At 39.9% G+C, this 23,051-nt stretch overlaps 1 protein-coding gene across 1 annotated transcript in view; it reads right to left on the bottom strand.

Moving 5' to 3' along the window:
• Positions 1 to 22,158, bottom strand: part of GPR158 (G protein-coupled receptor 158) — a 403,189-nt gene extending 381,031 nt beyond the window's left edge. The window contains exon 1 of the mRNA XM_017535520.2: positions 20,846 to 22,158. Within this exon, the coding sequence (XP_017391009.1) occupies positions 20,846 to 21,747 (902 nt within the window). The 5' untranslated portion in view covers positions 21,748 to 22,158. The remainder of the gene's footprint in view (positions 1 to 20,845) is intronic.
• Between the last annotated feature and the right edge of the window lie 893 nt (positions 22,159 to 23,051).

Below are 23,051 nucleotides of genomic sequence, written 5' to 3' on the forward strand. Positions count from 1 at the left end.
AAAAAAAAAAAAAAAAAACCTCAGAGGCTGTGAACATCTCTGTGCACACAAACTAGGAAACAAAAAAATGGGTAAACTCCTGGAGACACACAGCCTCCCAGTATTTAACCAGGAATAAATTGAATCCCTCAGCAGACCAATAACAAATTCTGAAATTAAATCAGTAATAAAAAGCCCACCAACCAGAAAAAACCCAGGACCAGACAGATTCACAGCTGAATTCTATCAGATATATAAAACAGAAAGCCAATACTATTCCTACTGAAACTATCCCAGAAAATTTAGAAGGAACAACTACTCCATAAGTCATTCTGTAAGGCCAGCATCATTCTGATACCAAAACCTGGCAGGGGCACACAAACAAAAGTCTTCAGGCAATGTATTTGTTGAACATATATGCAAAAATCCTCAACAAAATACTGGCAAACCAAATCCAGCAGCATATCAAAAACCTATTCTACCACAATCAATGGGGCTTTATCCCTGGGATGCAAGGTTAGTTCAGCATACAGAAATCAATAAATGTGATTCACCACATAAACATAAACAAAAACCATATGATCATCTCAATAGAGGCAGAAAAAGCTTTCAGTGAAATTCAACATTCCTTTATGTTAAAAACCCTCAACAAACTAGGCATTGAAGGAACATACCTCAAAATAATAAGCACCATGTATGATACAGCCAACATACTCTATGGGCAGAAACTGGCAGAATTCCCTTTGAAAACAAGACAAAGATGCCCACTCACAACACTCCTATTTAACATACTACTCCAAGAGCTAGCCAGAGCAATCAAGCAAGAGAAAGAAAGAAAAGACATCCATATAGGAAGACAGGAAGTGAAACTATCTGTTTGCAGATGGTATGCTTCTATACCTAGAAAACTCTGTAGTCTATGCCCAAAAGCTCCTAGATCTGAGAAACAATATCAGCAAAGTTTCAAGATACAAAACCGATGTACAAAAATTTAGCATTCCTATATACTAACATTTAAGCCAAGACCCAAGTCAGAAACACAATCCCATTCATAATTCTCACAAAAAGAATAAAATACCTAGGAATACACCTAACCAGGGAGGTAAATGGTCTCTACAATGAGAATTACAAAATATGACTAAAAGAAATCAGAGACACACAAAAAAATGGAAAAATATTCCATGCTCATGGACCAGAAGAATCAATAGTGTTAAAATGGCCATACTGCCCAAAGCGATTTACAGATTCAGTGCTATTTCTATGAAACTACCAATGACATTATTCATAGAATTAGACTATTCTAAAATTCAAATACGGAACCAAAGAAGAGCCCAAATATCCAAGGCAATCCTGAGCAAAACGACAAAGTTGGTGGTATAACATTACCTGACTTCAAACAATACCAGGCTATAGTAACCAGAACAGCATGGTATTACTAAAGCAAAAAAGCAGATACATAGATCAACGAAATAAAATAGGGAGCCCAGAAACAATGCCACACACCTACAACCATCTGATCTTTGACAAAGTTGTCAAAACCAAGCAATGGGGAAAGGACGTCTTATTCAATAAATGGTGCTGAGATAACTGGCTAGCCTTATGCAGAAGATTTTAACCAATGGACACCTTTCTTACACCATATACAAAAATCAATTTAAGATCAGTAAAGACTTGTAAAACCTAAGACTATAAAAACCCTGGAAGATGACCTAGGAAATGCCATTCTGGATATAGGCAAGCATTTCATGATGTAGACAAGAGTAATTACAATAACAAAAATTGACAAATGGAAACTAATTAAAGAGTTTCTGCACAACAAAAGAAACTATCCACAGAGCAAGCAGATATCCCATTGAATGGGAGTAAATATTTGCAAACTATGCATCTGACAAAGGTCTAATATCCAGAATGCATAAGGAACTTAAGCATATTTACAAGCAAAAAATAAACGACCTTATTAAAAAGTGGGCAAAGGACATGGACACTTTTCAAAAGGAGATAAGCACATAGCTAACAAGCATATGAAAAAAAATGCTCAACATCAGTCATCATTAGAGAAATACAAATCAAAACCACAATTAGATACCATCTCACACCAACCAAAATGGCTGTTATTAAAACGTCAGAAAATAACAGAGACTGGCAAGGTTGCAGAGAAAAGAGAACACTTATACACCACTGGTAGGAATGTAAATTAGTTCAGCCATTGTAGAAAGCAGCATGGCAATTTCTCAAAACAAAACAAAAATGCTATTTGACCAGGCAGTCCCATTATTGGCAATATACCCAAAGAAATGTAAATCATGTACCATAAAGACATATGTTCATTGCAGCACTATTAACATGTGATAGCAAAGACACAGAATCAACCTAAGTGCCCACCAACAGCAGACTGGATAAAGAAAATATCATACATATACACTATGGAATACCATGCAGCTGTATTAGTCTGTTTTCACACTGTTATAAAGAAATACCTGAGACTGGGTAATTTATAAAGGAAAACGGCTTAACTGACTCACAGTTCTACATGGCTGAGAAGGCCTCAGGAAACTTTTCATCATGACCGAAGGCCATACAGAAGTGGAAACAAAGCAGGTCTTCCATGGCAGCAGGAGAGAGAGCAGGGAAACTGCTAAATACTGCTAAACCATCAGATATCATGAGAACCCACTGACTGTCATGGGAACTCACTGTCATGAGAATAGCATGAGGGAACTGCCCCCATGTTCCAGTCATCTCCCACCAGGTCCCTCCCTGGACCCTGGGGACTACAATTTGAGATGAGATTTGGGTGGGGAAACAGAGTCAAACCATATCAGCAGCCATAAAAAAGAATAAGGTCATGTTATTTGCAGCAGCATGGATGGCGCTGGAGGCCATTAAGTTAACTAATGCAGGAACAGACAACCAATACTGCATGTTCTCACTTATTAGTGGTAACTAAATACTAAGAACACATGGATGCAAAGAAGGGAACAACAGGTACCAGGGCTACTTGAGGGTGATGGGTAGGAGAAGGGAGAGGAATGAAAAGCTACCTATTAGGTACTATGCTTATTACTTGCATAACAAAATCTGCCTTTTACTTGGGTAACAAAATAATCTGTACACCAAACCCCTGTGGCATGCAATTTACTTATATAACAAACCTGTACATGTACCCCAGAACCTAAAATAAAAGCTAAAAAACAAAAACAAAAACCCTATATTTGACCCCAAAGTGGATCTCTTCCATCTATTCAGCCAAGCATGTTTGATACAGTCAGGCCAGGAAAGCAAACCATTATTTCTAAAACTTAAAGCTAATTCTCTAAATATTGGCAACCTGATTAGAAATATTTTAACAGCTCTCTTAGAGCAAATAACAAGGATGAAAATCTCAGTGGCATAACACTAGAAGCTGCCTTGTCATCATGTCAGACTTCATCCAAACTCTCAACAGAACCTACCTGAACCCCACCCATGGCCAGAGCACTAAGTTGTTAGTTATATTAATACTAATCGTAGACCATCTTATAACTAAATGTACTTGGCCCACTGATGATTAAATACAATGTCACAGCATTTTTCCTTCATTGCTCTATGGTAACCTACTGTGTAGCCTTAAGATAATAAATTTATTTTTGCCTCTTATGTCCTACAAAACAACAATTGCATTAGTTGCACAAGAATACTATTATCAAATAACTTTCTGCTTATTTAGAAGGCCAAATTTATGAGGAATTTGTAGCAGCCTTTTTTCTCCAGTGCCATTAATAAGTAGTTATCTTCACAAAATATTGCCGGAAAACAATTTAAATCTATTTTCCAAAAATATAACTATCCATAATTTTAATCATGACCTGATATTCCTGTGATAATGTAAATTTTAAGACTTATCTCCTCTAAAACATGTAAGAGAATTTTACAGCAGTCTGTCTGAAAGCAAGAAAATGTTCTCCTCCCCCACACTGCTTTGCAACAGACATGTCCAGAGAAGCTTGCCAAAACTTTACATAGTATACATGTCTTCCATCTGTCTGGCTTCTTGTTCTTGGAAGTCTTTTTGGCAATCAGGTCAAGGCTTCCTTGGGAAGGTCTGTTCATTTTATGTGGCAAATTACAAGTTTGAGAAAAGGAAAGTCAACAAACATATAAGGAAGTAGGGTCAATCAGGATGGAGCATCTGTCCTCTATCCACAAATACAATTCTGTTTTGGGGCTTCTGCAGGACATCTCTTAAAAGCAGCACATATCCTAAAATTGGTAAGGTTTAAACTCTGATAATAGATGACTGTCCCCCTGAAAAATTTATCTTGAGTCTGCTGCTTTTGCAGAGGTAGTGGACTAACATCTCATTTTTGTGGTTTTCCTTCACTGAAACAATGTTTAGCTACAATTTTATCAAACACATCCACAGGGCTCTTTAAAGAACCTCTTTGGATATGACGATTTTTGAATGGGATGAGGCAATTTCTTGTCAGGGAACCCAGTGCAAGGAGGTCACTTCTATTATTGACTTGTTTAATTCAAAGAGTCCTAGGAGAGAGGAAATACTTTTCTCACTTTATAGATGAAGAAAATTAGATTCATAAAAGTTTGATGACATGTCCAAAAGTTGTATTTTTTTGCATTGCCCAGAAAGAAAAAATAAGAACAAAGCATTTTCTGTCAGAGAAAGAAAATGTCTAATATGAATCTGTAATCTGCCTTAAAATATACAATGGCTGTCTCATACCTTGAGATTTCCTGGTGATTTAATTAAACACAGCATTTGTGTTAAGACTTTAGTTTTCAAACAAAGTTACATCTTTTTTGTTAATAAGTTCTCACATGTAAATACTCTCCTTTTTATGTTGGATCTTACTTACATGGACCTTAAAGTCAAATTACAAGGCTGATAATTTACAGATTTTTAAACTTTATATGTTTTTTTCTAGATCCTAATAGACATTATGCTAGACACCCTTAAAACATCCTCGCTGAAACTGTATATAACTGATACTATTCTCCTCAATTTAAATTACAACTACATATGGTCAGTATTATTCTCCGTAAATGATTTTAAGAAATTTTGTACACAATCCACCTAAAGACACAGCTAATAAGTAAAAGGGCAGAATGTGATGTTCATATCCTAGGTATAAGGGTAAGAATACTGGTCAGAAGACCTAGGTTCACATTCTTGTTCAAGATAGTGAACTGATCACATGTTTGTCTACCTCCTTGCTCCACATCCAACTGTAATGACAAGAGGAAATAAGTACAGTGAGGAGAAGTAGCTGGCCAGAGATATGAAAGAATTCTCCTGGATTGTGATGATGGTAAGCCAGGGAGGGGTGGCAGCCAAGACATGCTTGGCAGAAGCCTGGAGCACAGGTGGAAAATGTTCATCCAGGAGAGCTTGTGTTAAGAACAAAGTTGGCAGTCATCAGGAGTGTGAGTGGAAATTAAAGCAGACATCAAGGTGATTAAACGAAGGACTTCCTTGTAAACAGTTACATGAGTTGGCATATCCCCTCCCTTGAGTAGAGTGATGGCATTTATTCCCAAGCAAAAAACCAAGAACTCTTTTGCAGAGATTAAAAAATTTCTGGGAAGAGTGAAAGCTTCTAGAATGGTTATTAGTTATCCTAGAGTCAAGGTCCAGGATGAGGCAGACTGCCAACTTCTTTCTCTGGCTTCCTAAAGGGAAAGAAGCCCAATAGTCAAGGCAGCGATCTGCTGAGGAATGAGGCCTGCACATCTGTCATAAGACGCTTGCCATTTAACTTTACAAATTAACCTAATCATTCAATCATAAAAATAATCACCAACGAAGGATCACATTTAGCAGAACTGGTAGCATAAAGAAGAACAGATATGAACAAGCAAAACAACTGAACTTGGCACAGGAATAATTCAGGGAACAAAGGAGAATTTATAGATATTTAAATTAAGGTCCTCAAACAGATTTAAGAAAATGAACAGACAACTATGAAAAACAATTCAAGAGGAAAAAAGCATTCATGAACATTAAGAAATAGTGCCAAAGGAAAACTATTTCAAAATAACAAAAAAGAAAGAAGCAATAAAATCTCCCAGAAGGTAAATTTAAAAAAAGGGAGAAAATGAAAGAAAAGTTAAGAAATAGAGATATGCAGAAAGTCAAATATTCAACTGTAGGAGTTACAGAAAGAGAAATTGGATAACAGAAGATAATTTATGTGATCATAAAAGTTTGAGTCAGAAAGTCTAAAAGGCCCATAAGTGGCAAGTATAATCAATGAAGTGAATCACATCTAAGCACATCATCATGAATATTCAGAACCCCAAGGAAAACGAGAAGATCTTAAAAGTTTCCATAGGAGAAAAGATTACCTACAAAGGTACAATAAATCAGGTTACATCAAAGTTTTCATAAGCAGCAATGAATGGTAAAAACAATATAACAATGTGTTTAAAATTCTGAGGGCAAAATGACTTTGAACCTACCCTTACGTATTCTAACAATTAAAAGACATTGCTTGTAATCCTAGCACTTCGGGAGGCAGAGGCAGGCAGATACAAGGTCAGGAGTTTGAGACCAGCCTAGCCAATACAGTGAAACCCTGTCTATATTAAAAATACAAAAACTAGCTGGGCATGGTGGTGGGTGCCTGTAATTCCATCTACTCAGGAGGTTGAAGCAGGAGAATCACTTGAACCCGTGAGGCAGAGGTTATAGTGAGCTAAGATCGAGCCACTGCACTCCAGCCTAGGCAACAGAGCTAGACTCTGTCTCAAAAAAACAATTAGAAGACGTTTTCTGACATGGAAAGACTTAGAAATTATACATTCTACATATCCTTTCTGAAAAATATGTTTGAGAATGTGTTCCATAGGGTAAAAAAAAAGAAAAAGAGGAAGAATTCTAGAAATAAGAAAACTTGCATCCAACACACAGTTGTTGAACTAATCCAAAAGGTCAATAATTTGAAAAGATCTTCATTATAGTTGTTCTGCAAAAGACCTAAAGTAGCTTATACAAATTATGGGACTCCAGGAATGTCTTCAACAAAACTGTAATTTTTCTTTAACAAATGGAATGATTAAGAAGTTGAATTTGCAGGGTATGGTGGCTCATGGCTGAAATCCCAGCACTTTAGGAGGCCAAGAAGTGGATCACCTGAGTCTAAAGTTCAAGATCAGCCTGGCCAATGTGGCGAAACCTAGACTCTACAAAAACACAAAAATTTAGTGGAGTGTGGTGGTGCACACCTGTAGTCCCAGCTACTCGGGGCTGAAGCACAATTGCTTGAATCCAGGAGGAGGTAGTTGCAGTGAACCAAGATTGTGCCACTGCATTCCAGCCCGGGTGACAGTGAGATGCTGTCTTAGAAAAAAAAAACAAAAACAAAAAAAAACTTGGATAATCTTAGAAATAAATAAAAGATTCCTTGTTTCTTTAACACGCAAAAGAAAGGCAATTAACAACTCCATGGAAAAGTCTTGTTGCAGATATACAAAAACAAAACGTAGCATGGTTTTGAGCAAATGATCTAGAAAAAGATTATCCATTGGACCTTGAAATTTGGAAGATTCTTAAAATGGCAGGATTTGGTTATCTATCAATTCTTAGAGGAAATTAATGGACAAAGCACAGAATTCTTTTACTCTAGTAACAGAACACAAATGTTATTGCCTTTAGTTACCCTAAAATATTAGAATCGTCAACAGAAGTAGGAGGGCAAAAGAAAAGAATAAAAGATATCACCTAAAATTTATAGATGCAAAAATCAAAATACCAATAGAAAAACTCTAAATATAGTAAAACAATGAAGAGGGTAGTGGAAAGAAAGAAAAAGAATATAACGAAACCAAATTCCACATTGTCATATTGAAGAAGCTAATGATTATTTTAATTTCTAAAACTCATAATCCCAGTTTTTGATTGTGAATTATCTTCACTAGGATATGTCCGTCTATACTTTATTTTCCCGTCATGCAAAATTGCCCTTCTCCAACTCCTCCAAGTCGTCTCACTTCTGGCTCTTTCATTCTCTATTTCTTTATTATTTATTTAATTTTTTGAGAGGAAGTATCGCTCTGTCACCCAGGCTGTAATACGGTGGTGCAATCTTAACTCACTACAACCTCTGCCTCCCGGCTGAAAGCGATTCTCCTGCCTCAGCCTCCCGAGCAACTGGAACTACAGGCATGTACCACCATACCTGGCTAATTTTTGTATTTTTAGTTGAGATGGGGTTTCACCATGTTGGCCAGGCTGGTCTTGAACTCCTGACTTCAGGTGATCCACCTGCCTCAGTACCCCAAAATGCTTTGATCACAGGCGTAAGCCATTGTGCTCAGCCTGATCTTCCATTCTGACTCCTGAGCCCTGAGTCTCGGGCAGTTCTCTCAGCAGCCTTGACCTCAACATCCCCAGCACCTGTAACCACAGCCAGGTGCATGTAATATACATGTGCTCCTCAACCTATGCAGGGTTACATTCTGATAAACCCATCCCAGCAAACTCATCTTAAGCTGAAAATATGTAAGTTGAAAAAGTATTTAATACATCTAACCTACTAAACACGATTGCTTAACCTAGCATACATAAACATGCTCAGAACAATAAACATTAGCCCATAGTTGGGCAAAATCATCTAAAACAAAGCCTATTCTATACTAAAGTGTTGAATATCTTGTGGAACTGATTAAATGATATGTATTTGGCAAATGCTTTGGTAAATACCAAAGTATTTACCAAACATTATTTAAATGCTGTACCCAAGTTTCTACTGAATGTGTATTGCTTTTGCACCATCAAAAATTTGAAAAACTGTAGGTAGAACCATCATAAATTGGGGACTATCTGTACACTGTAACTTTTTTAAAAAGATTAGTACATTTCAGAAATTATGTTAGCCTCTTTATGTATATAAGCTTCTTTACAACAGTAAGAGGTATTCTATACTTTTTGCAATGAGGGACTAGAGCTACAGAGTTACATAACTTTCCAGTGTCACACAGTAAGTGAAAGTGGAAATTCCTGGATTCAAACCTAGGTTTATGATTCCAAGTCCCCTCCTCCTAGAGACTATTCCCATGCCGCTCCTCTGAAATAGGCAAGGTACTTTCAAGAGGCACTGTATTAGTCTGTTCTCACACTGCTACAAAGAACTACTCAAGACCGGGTAATTTATAAAGGACAGAGGTTCACAGTTCCATTTAGCTGGGGAGGCCTCAAGAAACTTACCATTACAGCGGAAAGTGAAAGAGAAGCAAGACACCTTCTTCACAAGGCAGCATCAGGGAGAATGAAGAGAGGAGGAACTACCACACGTTTATACGCCATCAGATCTCGTGAGAACTCCCTCACTGTCGCAAAAACAGCACAGGGGAAACCACTGGATTTCAATTACCTCCAAATGGGAAGCCGCTTGATTTCAGTTACTTCCAAATGATCCAGTTACCTCCACCTGGTCTCTCCCCCGATACCTGGGGATTATGGAGATTACAATTTAAGATGAGAGTTTGGGTGCAGACACAGCCAAACCGTATCAGGCACTGAATACGGAAAGTCATAAAATATGGTCCTTGTATTTGAAAAACCTGTAGAACTCTTTGGGACACAGGATGTTTACATAAAGAGATAGATGATAACAGGAGGCAGGCTGCTCTTATGATGGCCCCTATTTTAAGTTGAGAAAGCAAAGAAACCAAAATAAAATGAGGGAGAAATAAGAGTGTACAGCCAAGTGATTTCTCATTCCAAGGCTCAGAACCTGTGAGCTTCCTGCCTTCATAAGGAACCTGCTCGACATTCTAAAATTTGCAATACTGATAGACTCATTCACAATATTGGAATGTTTCTGGTACCCAGAATGGCCTGTAACCACATTTTTTCAGTGACTGAAGCAGCAGTTGTTTATATCGGTTGTTTATATGAGTTATATGTGTTTTAATTTTATCAAATACTGTTTACTTTTTCCCAAGTTTGTGTTTAAGGACTAACTACTTCTGAATTACAAAGACTTTGTGTTTAATATAGACTTCGGTTCCTGTTGCAGATTGTCTTGTTCACAATGTCTAGGGAGGGCCTAGGAATTATCAGGCTCTTCACATGATCCTTATGCCCAGCCAGGTTTGGGATCAGTGAATAATGAACATAAATTAACCTTTACTTGATGACTCATCATTTTTTAGTTTGTGTCTGTTATTTAACTGCAAGTTCGCTGCAACCATAGCTAATGCAAGTGATGTCACCAATTCCCTTGGTCTCATTTTCCTCACCCATAAAAATAAATTGGATTATGTGATCTCTAAAATCCCCTTTACTTCTAAAATTCTAATTCAGAAAGGAGTGTCTTACAAGATGACTAAAAACATCACTTCTTTAAAGAATGCCTCAGTATCATTTGTTATTTGCCTCTTTTTCATAAAAATGGAAAGACAGATACATTGCTAAATAACTTTCAGAGGACTGTACTGTGGGAGGCTCTCCAAAGAACTAATTATTCCATCAATACCCAAAACAACCATCCTAGAAGTTTGCCTTGTCCAGAAAAATCATAGTCTTCATCTTTCTTTTCAGGAGCCTTGGATTCATCTCTAATATTCACAACATTATTTCTCCATAATTAACATAATGTGCAACAGCAAGCTCCTCCCTTCTTACAGCAGGCTGTGTATATTTCGTGTTTATGGATACAGAGTAAAGAATTGGTCACTCTTCAGTTTGTGCTAAGGTCATTAGCACCATGAAGCCTAAACATTCTTTTTTATCATGTGGTCATTGTTTGTTTTTGCTTTCTTAAAGTTGCTTCTGACTTAGCAGAATCCCAAACATTATTAATATTTAAAACTGCATCTTTAAACATACGCTTATTAAAACTTTAAATAACGTATATGTAGAGCCAGGAGTAGTGGCTCACTCCTGTAATCCCACTACTTTGGGAAGCTGATACTAGTGGATTGCTTGAACCCAGGAGTTCAAGACCAGCCTAGGCAACATGATAAAATCCCGTCTCTACAAAAAATAGAAAAATTAGCCGGGCATAGTGGTGTATACTTGTAGTCTCAGCTACTTGGGGGACTGAGGTGGGAGGCTTGCTTGAGCCTGGGAGGTTGAGGCCGCAGTGAGCCATGTTTATGCCATTGCACTCTAGCCTGTATGACAGAGCAAGATCCTGTCTCGATAATGTTAAAAATGTCTATGTAATATAACATTTCAATCATTTCTTCAAGGAAAATTATTTGTAATAAATTCAAATTCTGAACAACTAGTTTATTCAATAAGTTAAAATAGCAAATGGAATATTTAAAAAATATACTGTAAGATATTAATATTCCTTTAATTAGAAAGGTTGAAATAAAGTTCTGAAATGCAAGCATAGTCAACTTATCTTCATAATGACTAAATCATCAAGAACTTGACTCCTCAACTACCTGGGGAACTGTTTTACTAGGGAAAAATAATTCAGTTTCATCAGAACTATAAAATTGCTCAATGGTAAATGGAGCTTCATGTAAAAGTAAATAATATTCCACAGTGTCTGAGATTGCCCAAAACAGCCATCCTAAAAGTTCTATCAGTTCATTCATCTTCATTTGTTCCCTTTCCCCTCTCCTCTCTCCAACCCACTCCTCTATTCACAACTGAACCCCTCTCCCCTCTTTCTGTTTTTCCAGTTACACACACACACACACACACACACACACACACACACGCTTTCCTTTCAAAATTCATCTTTTAATGGGAAACCTTAAGTATTAAACATTTAACCACATAAGTAGTAAAACCATGGTTAGCAACAGATTCTGCAAATTTGGTCAGATGCTCTTTTTGAGCCCTGATGACATACAAATGTAAATTAATTAATATTTCATTGATCTATCAAAATGTTTCAGTTCTCACTCATGTCAGGTTCCATATATACAATGATCTTATATTTTAAATAAATAAATAGACATGTAATCTGGCAAATGCCTATCTGAGCATACATATATGCATACACACAAACATATGTACACACATATGTGTACACATACCTACAGAACCATTGAAATAAGGATAGTCCCACAATAGCATTTTATATGTTATATATCATATGTATTCCTCCACATCAGTGGCTTTCAACCAGAGGCAGTTTTGCCCCACAAGGAATATATGGCAATGTCTGTAGACACTTTTGGTTTTCACACTAGCAGGTGGTGTTGCCACTGGTTATCTAATGGATAGAAGCCGGAGGTGCTACTGAACATCTTACAATGAATAAGACAGCCCCACAACAAAGATGCATCTGGCCCCAAATGTCTGCAGTTCCAACTTTGAGAAACCTTGTTCAAAGTGGTCTGAGGCATTGAATAAGAGGAAAACCAAATTCCAATCAATTGACTGGGGAGAAAAAGGAAAAAAAAAAAAAAAAAAAAAAAGAAAAAAAAAAAAAAAAAAAAAAAAAAAAAAAAAAAAACTTATCTTCACGATTTCATTTAAATCTCATTGGACAAAACTGGTTACATTGCTGCACAGGAAGTCTTTACTTCCACTGTGAAACCTTGAAATACTTTAGAAAGGAGAGACATATCTATTCCCTCCTATTCTGTCAGTGGTCTTTTATTTTTAATATCTTAGGCATTTTCCCATAGTATAAGAGAAAAACTTTGCCAGATGATATGAGAAAGGTTATGATAATCCTGACTTTACCTATTCTGAAAAGAAAAGTTGCTGTAGTTTCTAGCACAATATTTTTTGTATTTCACATACATCAGAAAGAAAATGTGATTACATGTTTTAGTATAGCTTGTCTATTTTAAACAAAATTATAATGAAGACAAACAGCAATCTAATTTATGTACAGCAGGGGCTGGGTATGGTGGCTCATGCCTGTAATCCCAGCACTTTGGGAAGACAAGGCAAGACCCTGTCACTACAAAAACTAAAATTAAAAAATTAGCCAGGCATGGTGGTATGTGCCTGTAGTCCCAGCTACTTAGGAGGCCGAGGTAGGAGGATCACCTGAGCCTACAAGTTGAGAATGCAGTGAGATATAATCTCACGACTACACTCCTGCCTGAGAAACAGAGTTGGACCCTGTCTCTTTAAAAAAAAAAAAAATCAATTATATACAGCAGTAAGGTTTACATTTTGCTTCCATATGTGCATATTTTGCTGCAAGCTGATGACTTATAGATGATAACAGAAGTTTGTAGTTGAAGAGACCCTGAAATTTATTTTCCCATTTCCTAATATCACATTTCATCAAATATAAGACAACATTAATTGTAAGATGTCTTGTTATATTGTGTACCACTGAAAGAAAATAAATGCCAACTGAATATGATATGCCCTCAACTGTAAGACGCATCTTAATTTGAAAGACATCAAAATGTGAAAATGATGCATGTTGAAACTGATAAAATATTATTATTTACTATCATACCATTTCTTCTTTCTCAGATAAAAGCCATGTGTCATTTCTTCTATAATAATGTAATGAGGCATACACATTGGACAAAACACATAAATCTTATGTAAGTCCTTTTAAGCTATAGATACAGCGGGTACTTCGCCAATTGGACAGGGTTTTTAAAATCCTACATTGTCATGTTTTGGTTATATTTATTAAATGGGTGAAATTATAAAAGATATTAAAATGAATAAAAATCAACTGGATCTCAATTAAATAGAAGTATTAGCAACTTAGTGTGGGGGAAGAGAAGAAAGACAGAAAACTGCCTTCTTGTACAGAAAGAGAGGTAACGGGATTTTTGTTTGGAAAAATAAACTTTACTACCTTGGGATTATATTTAAGCTAATTTGTGCTTTCTATGAGCTCTGCCTATAATGAAAGTAATGAAACTAGATGTATCCGATCATTGCTTTGGGGCACTCAATAATATCCTGGGGCGTAAAAAATAAATTTACTTATGGTTTCTATACTACATTTGGCATTGTAGGAAAGTGGAGGGTATGAAGGGGGGAAGCTGTCAAAGACTTATCCGAGAGGATTAGTCTTCTAAACTGAAGAAGTATTTCATGGAACAGTCATCTACCCAAATATTTTTGTAGGTCAAGTTTTTATTCCTGTAGGAAGAAAGACTTGGGAGAGTAATTGCCCAGCCAAAGTGGAAATTACCCTATGTATAATTTTAGTTTGTTACTAAACAAATTTTAGTTTATTACTAAAAGCTGAAAAGCAGATAAGGCAAGCAAAACAAGCCCTACTGATGTATGACATTGCTGTGCTGGGGAAATCTTCACAACACTGCTGGCTGCACACTCTCCCGAGCATAGCCCCAGTACTAGTGAACTGCCTGTTTCCACATAGCAGCCATCAAGCTGCCAGAGTTATCAAAATCCCAATGTGCTATCTTAGTAATTCTGCATAAATAACTCTTTGAACAGCAAATCAGAACTGAACAGAGAAAACAGCCAGGGCCTAATGCTTCTGTATCAACCAAGTGCAAAATAGCATCAACAACATACGCCTTGGCATCACAGTATATTACAATAAAATCATAAAATGCAGTGTATGTTGAATTCAACAGCACTCTTAAGACTGAAAAAGGATAGCCTTAAAACCTGAACCATGTGTAACAAACTGCTGCCTTTCTGATGTTGAAAGTAACATTTGGCTTATCCAGAAGTTGAGGCTGGAAAATCAGTCTAGTGAGAGCATCAGTTATCTCTCCAGACAGTAAGCATAACTCTTGTAATTTATTTTGCAATTTTGGAAATCTCATTTCTACTTCCAAGTGCATATCCTAGAAAATGGCAAGATAATCCTGTACCATTGCTACATCACAAAATATAGCCCTTTTATGAAATTTTAAAGCCAACTACAGAGGCAGATTGAAAACAGGTTGTTTTTAAAAAGTAACTAGGGAGCTTCCAAATGTCTAAACATTTATTCTCTTGAGAGAAATTATAGAGGTATACTGAGGCCCTTGGTCTAGAAACCTGTGAAGCAACTTCACGTTGACTCTAAGTAAATCAGGAAGTCTTAAGCCCTGTGAACTCAGATTATGCTTATTCTTGTTTTGAAATGGAGTTCTCATTTCCATTGTTAGTTTATGTACTTAACACATTGTACATTGGTAGGACTTTCTATAAATATTCCATGAGTAAATGATCATTATAAAGTCAAACATGGAACATATGAACATGTTCTGCATTTATATAACATTCATTAACTGATTTCATCAGTGAGGCAAATAAAACTTCACAAGTTAAAGCGACACATTGGTCTAGGTGGGATGGCTCAGGCCTGTAATTCCAACACTTTGGGAAGCTGAGGCAGGTGGATCACCTGAGCCCAAGAGCTCAAGACCAGCCTGGGCAACATGGCAAAACCCCATCTCTATGAAAACTGAAAACATAGCCAGGCATGGTGGCTCAGGCCTGTAGTCCTAGCTGCTCAGGAGGTTGAAGTGGGAGGATCACTTGAGCCTGGGAGGTTGAGGATGCAGTGATCCAAGATCACACCACTGCACTCCAGCCTGGACAACAGAGTAAGATCCTGTCTCAAATAAATAAATAAATAAATAAATAAATAAATAAATAAATAAATAAATAAAATAAAGTGATCTATTGAATGATTTGCAAAATCATAGATGTTTAGGGTTATAAAGAGTCCAACCTCCTCAATTTTCATTTGAGGAAACTGAAAATTAGAGCAGCAACTGCTGCCCTAAGTCAAAGATAGGGTCCAGGCTGATACCAACATCGTCTGTCTCTAAGGCCAGTATTTGTACCATGACCCATTGCCATTATAAGCCTTCACAATGATTAGAAACAAAACTAAACCACTATATAAGTTACAAATTACTATATGTCAAAGGACTTTACAAGTAAATGTAGACAGTTATGGCCAGCTGAGGGTAGTATTTGAGAAGGCAGAAGCTACAATACAAAAATATTTACTAAACTTCCTATGTGATGACAGTTCCTCATTTAGTCTTTACAGAATTTCAAAGGAGATACACATTACTCTTCATAGCTTACAGGTGATGTAACTAAGACTCAAAAGCCTCCACAGCAGAAGTCCATCTGAAAACCTTTTAATCTATAACCCAGGCAAACACCTCTGGGCTATTCCTATAGGCAAGCCTACTAATCATTTTCAGCTCCTACAAGAAAGATATAGGCTATGTTGGGCCTAGAGCAAGATGGTCATTTCTTTTACACTGTGTGAATTGCCCTCTTTTGTTGAAAGCAGGAATCTGTAACAGAATCACTGAAGGAGGTGTGTGGGTGTTTTGTGTGAAGGAGAGAAAGTGGAGTGAGCACTCAGGCAGTCAGTGAATCAGTGACACTCTTGTTCATTAGTTTCTAAAAAGAGATTTCCACACTATTGTGATCTTTCCTTTATCTCCCTTTTGCCTTTTTTCTTTTCTTTTCTTTTTTTAACCAAATACCAGGTTTAACATTCACTTGGTTTCCTCTTCCTTTGCATGTGACTCTCCCATATCATTTCCGCAAGGTACTGGATTTATGTGCATCAGCCCTGTTTTCAAAATTATTTGTTGACTATGTGGATAGGCCAATTAAGAGGTATATGGAAATCATCAAATGGATTTCCACTTTTTTATTATGCAGAAACTGATTTTTATACAGGTAATACAGCCAGTCAGAGACAAAACTGGCACTTGTGGCAAAGTTCTGCCTCAAATTGAATACACTTCTCACTGTGCAACATACTTGGTTGCATAGTTGGCCCAAAAAGAATAAGTGTATATCACTGGTTTGGGCCAAGTATATTACTTAATTCAAGCCAATATCATCTTATTCATTTTTAATGACAAAATTGGGGAATCAAGAGATAGAAATCAGTGTAGGCTAGTGGAAAGACTGCACAGGTGTCATAACTAGACAGATCTAAATTTGATTTTAGCTCCTTCATTTACTAGCTACATTCACTTGGGCAGGTTGTTCAACTTTTCCAACCTGGTTACTACCTGAGAGTTCTAAGAATTACATGCACTGAAATATATAAATATCTAATGTATAGTAGATACTCAATAAGTATTGGTTCCCCTTAACTCCCATCTGCCACAAAAGAGGTATTCCATTTTTAGCAAATTCCTTTAGCTATTTGGGTCTCAGTTTCCTCAACTATAATATGTGAAGAAACTGAAAGAATTCCAAATTTCCTCTCAGCTCATCAAGAATTAACTCTTTAAAAGAATTTTAAAGAAACTCACCTTCTTTTAAATTCAACAAACACTTAATTACCTGCTGCCTATCCTAGGCACTCAACAATTCCAATCACCGCCAGAGAGGTATCTATGCATTCAACAAAATGGGATCCAATTCTATAGTACTTTAAATTCCACAAAGAAAAATCATTATGCAAACAAAAGAACCCTAGCTTTAAGGAAAATGTTACAAGGATGTGACAAACCTAATGTTAAAAGTAAAAATATTTTCAGAGTATATCTTAAACTATTACTCTCACTTTTTTACTAGGATGGAAAATGAGAATGAAGTGTTTATACTATAGATATAAAACAAAAGACTCAAGAAATAGTTAAGAGGAATGAGTGCTATTTTTTCAAAGACAAAAAATGAGAAATACACTTCTCTTCCCATATGTATCTTATGCTAGGTCTTAAATTTTAAGATACTTGTGTCATTCTAAAACTCAGGGGAATAGAATTTATTCTGAGAGATTGTTTTACAGTAATAAACAGCAATATAAGAAGATAATTTTATATTAAACTTCTTATTTAATTTATATTAATGTAAATGCCTGAATCTTGTAAACAAGACCTGGGAAAATATTAACTAATCTTAACTACAAAGTTTTTTCTCCTTTTCTCTTTCATGAATAAACCATTATCAATGGATTTTCTGTTATACATAAAGCTTTTTGCAAATAATACTTCACATGCTTAAAAGACTATTTAAAATCATGATCAGGGCTCCTAATCTGGTTTCCCAAATATTTATTTGAGGTTTACCCTGTTACCATTCCTGTCAATATTATTCACCTCTATTGTAGAATTTTATAATGCATATCTTAGACAATAAAATATTATAAACAAAAAAAAATTTCCTTTTGTGAGTATGAAGATACACAGAAAGGGCCCATAACATTTTCCTTTTATGAGTATGAAGATATACAGAAAGGGCCCATTTAAATATTATCTCAATGTGTGAAATTAACAACATAATTATTTTTTAAAGTGATAGTTGTTTTCTATGGGGTAATCATTTTTCCCTAAGTGATGATATAGAATAAAATATGTCCCCAACACAGGTTGTATACAGAGGTCCAGAAAGCCACAGATACCTGCTTTGTATTTATCAAGTATAGGATAAACCATAGGCAGAAGGCCTGGATCCCATTTCTGTTATTGCTACAAACTTGATATATAATTTTTGGACAAGTCACTTCACCTTTATAGTTCTGTTTCTTCATCTATGAAACAAAAGGTGGAACTGTTTGATGCCTGTAAGATTTTCTTCTGGGTTCTATAATTAACATCTGTGTGGATCCTCAATACAGCATTTGAAGGGCACAGGACATGGGGCTGAAGTACTCACAGGAGAGCACTTACTTTGTGATGCTACTGAGACCAGCCAGCTTCTGTAAAGAGCCAGACACTAAATGGCTGGCTTTGTGCCTTGGCTGAAGAATATCACCTTTGCCTGTGAAGGCACTTAAAGAAGCACACTATATTCTAAAGAGATTTAAAAGAAACAGGGAGTGTCTGAGCCCTCCCAACCTGAGACCCTTCATGTCCTTAGATTTTCAACTTGGTTGGCAGAGGCATTGAGTTCATTTAGGCAACCTATGCTTTCTGATCCGTATGATTACGAGATATAATGCTGAAAATTGGTGGTTTTCATCCTCAGTTCCACAGTAGCCCTTGAAAATACATACATTTTACACAGTAACTATATTGTTTATGGCAACCCCTAGGACACCTTCATAGAAGAAAGTTTGCAATAGTGGTACATATGGTATGAAGTATGAAGTGGCCTTAAATCCTGGCCCTGCTATTTTACTGCTGTGCAATCTTAGGCAAGAAGCTTAACCCCCCTGGACTTCAGATTCCTTTTCTGTAAAATAGAGAAAATAATAAAACGTAACTCATAAGGTCGTTGTAAGGGCTAATCAAGACAATGCATGCAAAGCAGTTAACACAGAGCCTGACATAAAGTGGATGTTAGATGGAATAGATAGATGGATCCTGGCACTTGGGGCTCCCTAAAAAGATTCATTTAAAGGCTACAGTTTGCTGGCAGTGAATAGCATCTGCTGGTCTTTCATCTTCTGAACAAACAGCATGGCAAAGATTCAAACCTGGCCTCAGCTCTTACTAATAGGATCCTACAGGAATTAGGAGGAAATGAGATTATCTCAAAAGTAGAAAAGAGTTAGTCTGGTTTAAGACAAGACCTTTAAAAGAGATATAAACACATATACAGACACCCACACACACATTTAATATGGTCATACAGAATCAGACAAAGGGGATTATTATCCCTTACGCCTTCTCAAGTGTTGCCAACTTTAAAAGCTACAGAACCTGATAACTGGATGGTTCCCTAGAGACTGTCTAGTTGAACTCCCTCACTGGACAGATAAGTAGCTGAGGGCCAGAGAGGTTAAGCAACTTGCTTGAGGTCATTCAGCAGTAAATGGCCGTGCAAAAATAAACAAGCCTTCTGACCTTTCCCACTTGCCCACCCAGTACTTGATCTGGCATCTTTCATCAGGCCAGCATCCTGTCCTTGCTGTGCCAGGGCATTTAAAAAATAAATAAATGATCTACACACAAAGGTTTCTCACTCCTGCCCAGGTTCCCAAAAAATACAAAAGCAACTTCAGCCCCCAAGACCCTCTTTCCAGAGCCTCCCCTCATGGGACTAAGGGAAGATCTCACTCCATATTGTGCCCTCTCCCAAACCCTCTCCGTGTGTCTATTCCTTGTCTTCCTTCCTCACATCCACTCTTAAAGGTTGCTTCTAGAAATTCCTCACCTCAAAGGTCAGACACTTCCCCAGGCAGAAGTTAAAACCTGTTAATTTGCAAATTCTCTGCTTCCCTCAAATGCTATACTTTGAAACAGGAAATACAGACCCGCTTAAGTTTCCTCCAGCCTCCTTGAGTGAATTCAGTCACAAGTGATGCCTCCCTCCAGAATATAACTAGGTCCATTTATAAAGCATGTGAGTGTGTGAAGGGCTGGAGAGCCCTTAGGTATGCCTAACACAGGGAAGAGGAGGAAAAGGCCACCAAGGAAGGAAAGATCAATAGCAGGGAGAGGGGAAACCGGTAGAAGGAACAGCACCCTGACCAAATTGCAAAGTCTGGATGCCAGAGACAGCTAGCTGCTGGGACTGACTCACTGCTGAGGGGCCGGAACTGCGAGGAGATGGCACAGTTTTAATTATAAGCTCTGACTAACAACAGACCGGTGCCCCCAACTGCACACGTAGGAAGCAGGCAGAGGCTACCCCAAAGTGCCAGAAACAAGGAACTCTCTGTTCCTCCCGCTCCGTTTTAGCCTCTGCTCTAAGGCTTGCCACTCCGTGGATACACCCGGAGCTCGCCAAGTTGTCGCATCGCCCCCAGTGGGGAACGCCCCTCCTTGCTCTCCTGACAGTTGGAGGGAAGCACCGAGCAGCGGGGGTGTCTCTGTCCTACCAAGAGCTGCCGGTCCCTCGTCCCTGAAAGGAGAAACTGGTCGGAGACAATGAATGGCTTTCGCTGAGCGCCTGAAGCTGACGGGCGTGAGGCGCTTCTCGCCCCTAAGCAGCGCGCCCGCGTGGGGCGTCCCTCAGACCAGGTCTCCGCTCTGAGGGTGAGAAGCCTACGTGTCACAGCCAAGGGTTCCTTCCCCACTCGTGCACCCACCCGAAAGACCAGAAGGAAGGCTTCGCTTTTGCCTTTCCCCCACTCCCTACCTGAATTCCGGGACCAGGTTAGGCTGCAACCCGTAGAAGGCAGCGGAAAGAGTAACCAGCCACCCCGGCTTGTAACTCCCGTTCTCGCACTCCAGATAAGGCGGCGACCACTTGACGTGGCTCTTGTCCCCGCCGAGCCCGTCCCTGCGCCGCCAGCTGTGGCCCAGGCCCCGGGGACCCTGATTGGGGCCTCGGCGGTGTAAGTGGGGCCTCCACTTGCGCCGGAGGCCGTGGAACCACTCGGTCTCCAGGGTGGCGTTGGCCAGGTGAGGTGCGGAGGAGGACAGGTCTTGGAGCAGGATGCGGCTCTCCTCGCGCGTAGCCTGGAGGAAGACCTGTGGGGCTGGCGCGGACAGCGACTCGGTGCTGAAGGTGATGGCCGCCCGGGAGATGCTGGGATCGCCCTCCAGGAGGCTCCGCACCAGCGCCTGGTACCACTCCAGGTCGTCCTGCAAGTTCTGCTCCCGCGACTTATTGCTCTGCAGCATCGTGTTGAGGAAGTTGGTGGCGTGTGTCAGTGTGTCCAGCGCCTCGTGCAAGGAGGGATGCGCGTTGGCCAGGGCTGGCCACTTCACCGGCAGGCCGGCCAACTCGTAGCGGCCGGAGCAGTTGGCTCGCTCCAGCTGGTGGGAGTCCCCGGTGTAGAGGTAAGAGACCACGTCCATGGGCACCTCCTCGGCGAGTTTCTGCGCCAAGATGGTGCCATCGATGGAGCGGCTCCAGGGAGCCGAGGGGTCCGAGGCAGAGGCTCGAGCCGGCTGCTGAGCGTGCGGCTTCCCCCTTGGGGTCCTCTCTCGAGGGGAATCCGGCCGTCCCTGGGGGTCACGGCTGGCGCCAACAGCTCCCAATCCCAACTGAGCCAGCAGGAGGCAGAGGAGTAAGGGGTAAGCCATGGCTCCCATCTGCCTCACAGAGACGAGAGGAGGGAACCGGGGGAATCACTTTTTAAATTTGGATCTTCAATTTCTTAACAGTCAGACTTTTACGAGGAGTCTTCCCCCTTCCCAGATGGCACCCAGTCCAAAGGACTTGAAAATAAGAATGTTTCGAGATTGGCCCCCGGGTGGCAGAGCTACCGTCGCAGAAATCAAGTCACCTGTGGCAGCGCTGGCCGTGCCTGCTGCGCGAGGGGCTGGCTGGGGATTACGCACCTCGTTGCCTGGAGCCGAGCGGGTTACATGGCCTCGCGCTCCCGGCGGCTGGAATCAGCCCGCGTCCGTCGCTCGGCCCGGCCGCCGCCACCGCCGCTCTCATTGAGGCGCGTTCAGGAGCTGCTGCTGCTGCCGCCGCGGCCGCCGAAGGCGCTGCTCCATAGTCTCACCCGCCGCAGGTCGTTCCCGCCTCCCGACTCTGGCTCCTCCTTGACCGCTTCGCCGGGAGGCGCGGGGCGCGCGCCGAGACCTGCACCGCGAGCGCAGCCGCGAGTCCCGAGGAGCGAAGACGTCCTTTAAGACGTTCGTGTCTCCGGAGTCGGGAAGGCCGGGCGGCTGGTTAATTACAGCCTTTAGGTTTGGCCGCAAACCACACTCCAGCCGCTCTCCCTGCTCTGGGGAGGAAAGCCAATTTAAAGAGGCAGCTTGGCCGCAACCAAACCCTTGCAGGGCGGCTGCAAGTCGTCTTGTCCCCTGTTTGGTCGGCTCCTCTGTCAATCAGCCGACTGCCATTTGTGGGGCCGGGGCGGGAGCTGTCCAGTGCTGAACCCGAGGCGGCCCGGGGGCGGCGGGGGCGCAGGAGGCAGCGTGCCGAGTCCTCGCACCCACTCGCGTTCCAGATGACTCGGAAACCCGCGGGGGTGGCGGGGGGTGGGCGGGAGAGCGGGGAGAAGCAGGGATTTGGTGGCTCAGAGCGAAGGAAACTTGGACGTACTGAGGAGGAGGGTGTTGGCGTCTTGGCTGCTTAGTTAAATCAGCCTTTTGCCTGGAAAAGAGGGAAGAAGGAGTAGTTTTCATTTCTGGCTGAAATCGGAGAGGACATAGGATGGAGACGTGTCCTCCTGAACACCTGCTCGTTTTAGGCAAATTATCAAATCCTCTTCCTTGTCAGTTAAAGAAATGATTCAAACCTACTTGCCTAGGCTGATCTTAGCTGAGGGAGTAATGGAGACATTTACCAGCTGTGCTTTAAGGAGGAAAAAAAAAAGTCATATTTAAGGAATCTTTGCTTGGGACCAGTATGGAGGGGAACCTGTGAAAATGTATGCAAGTAA

This window comes from Cebus imitator, unplaced genomic scaffold (genome assembly GCF_001604975.1).
Source record: "Cebus imitator isolate Cc_AM_T3 unplaced genomic scaffold, Cebus_imitator-1.0 Scaffold92, whole genome shotgun sequence".
Classification (NCBI taxonomy): domain Eukaryota; kingdom Metazoa; phylum Chordata; class Mammalia; order Primates; family Cebidae; genus Cebus; species Cebus imitator.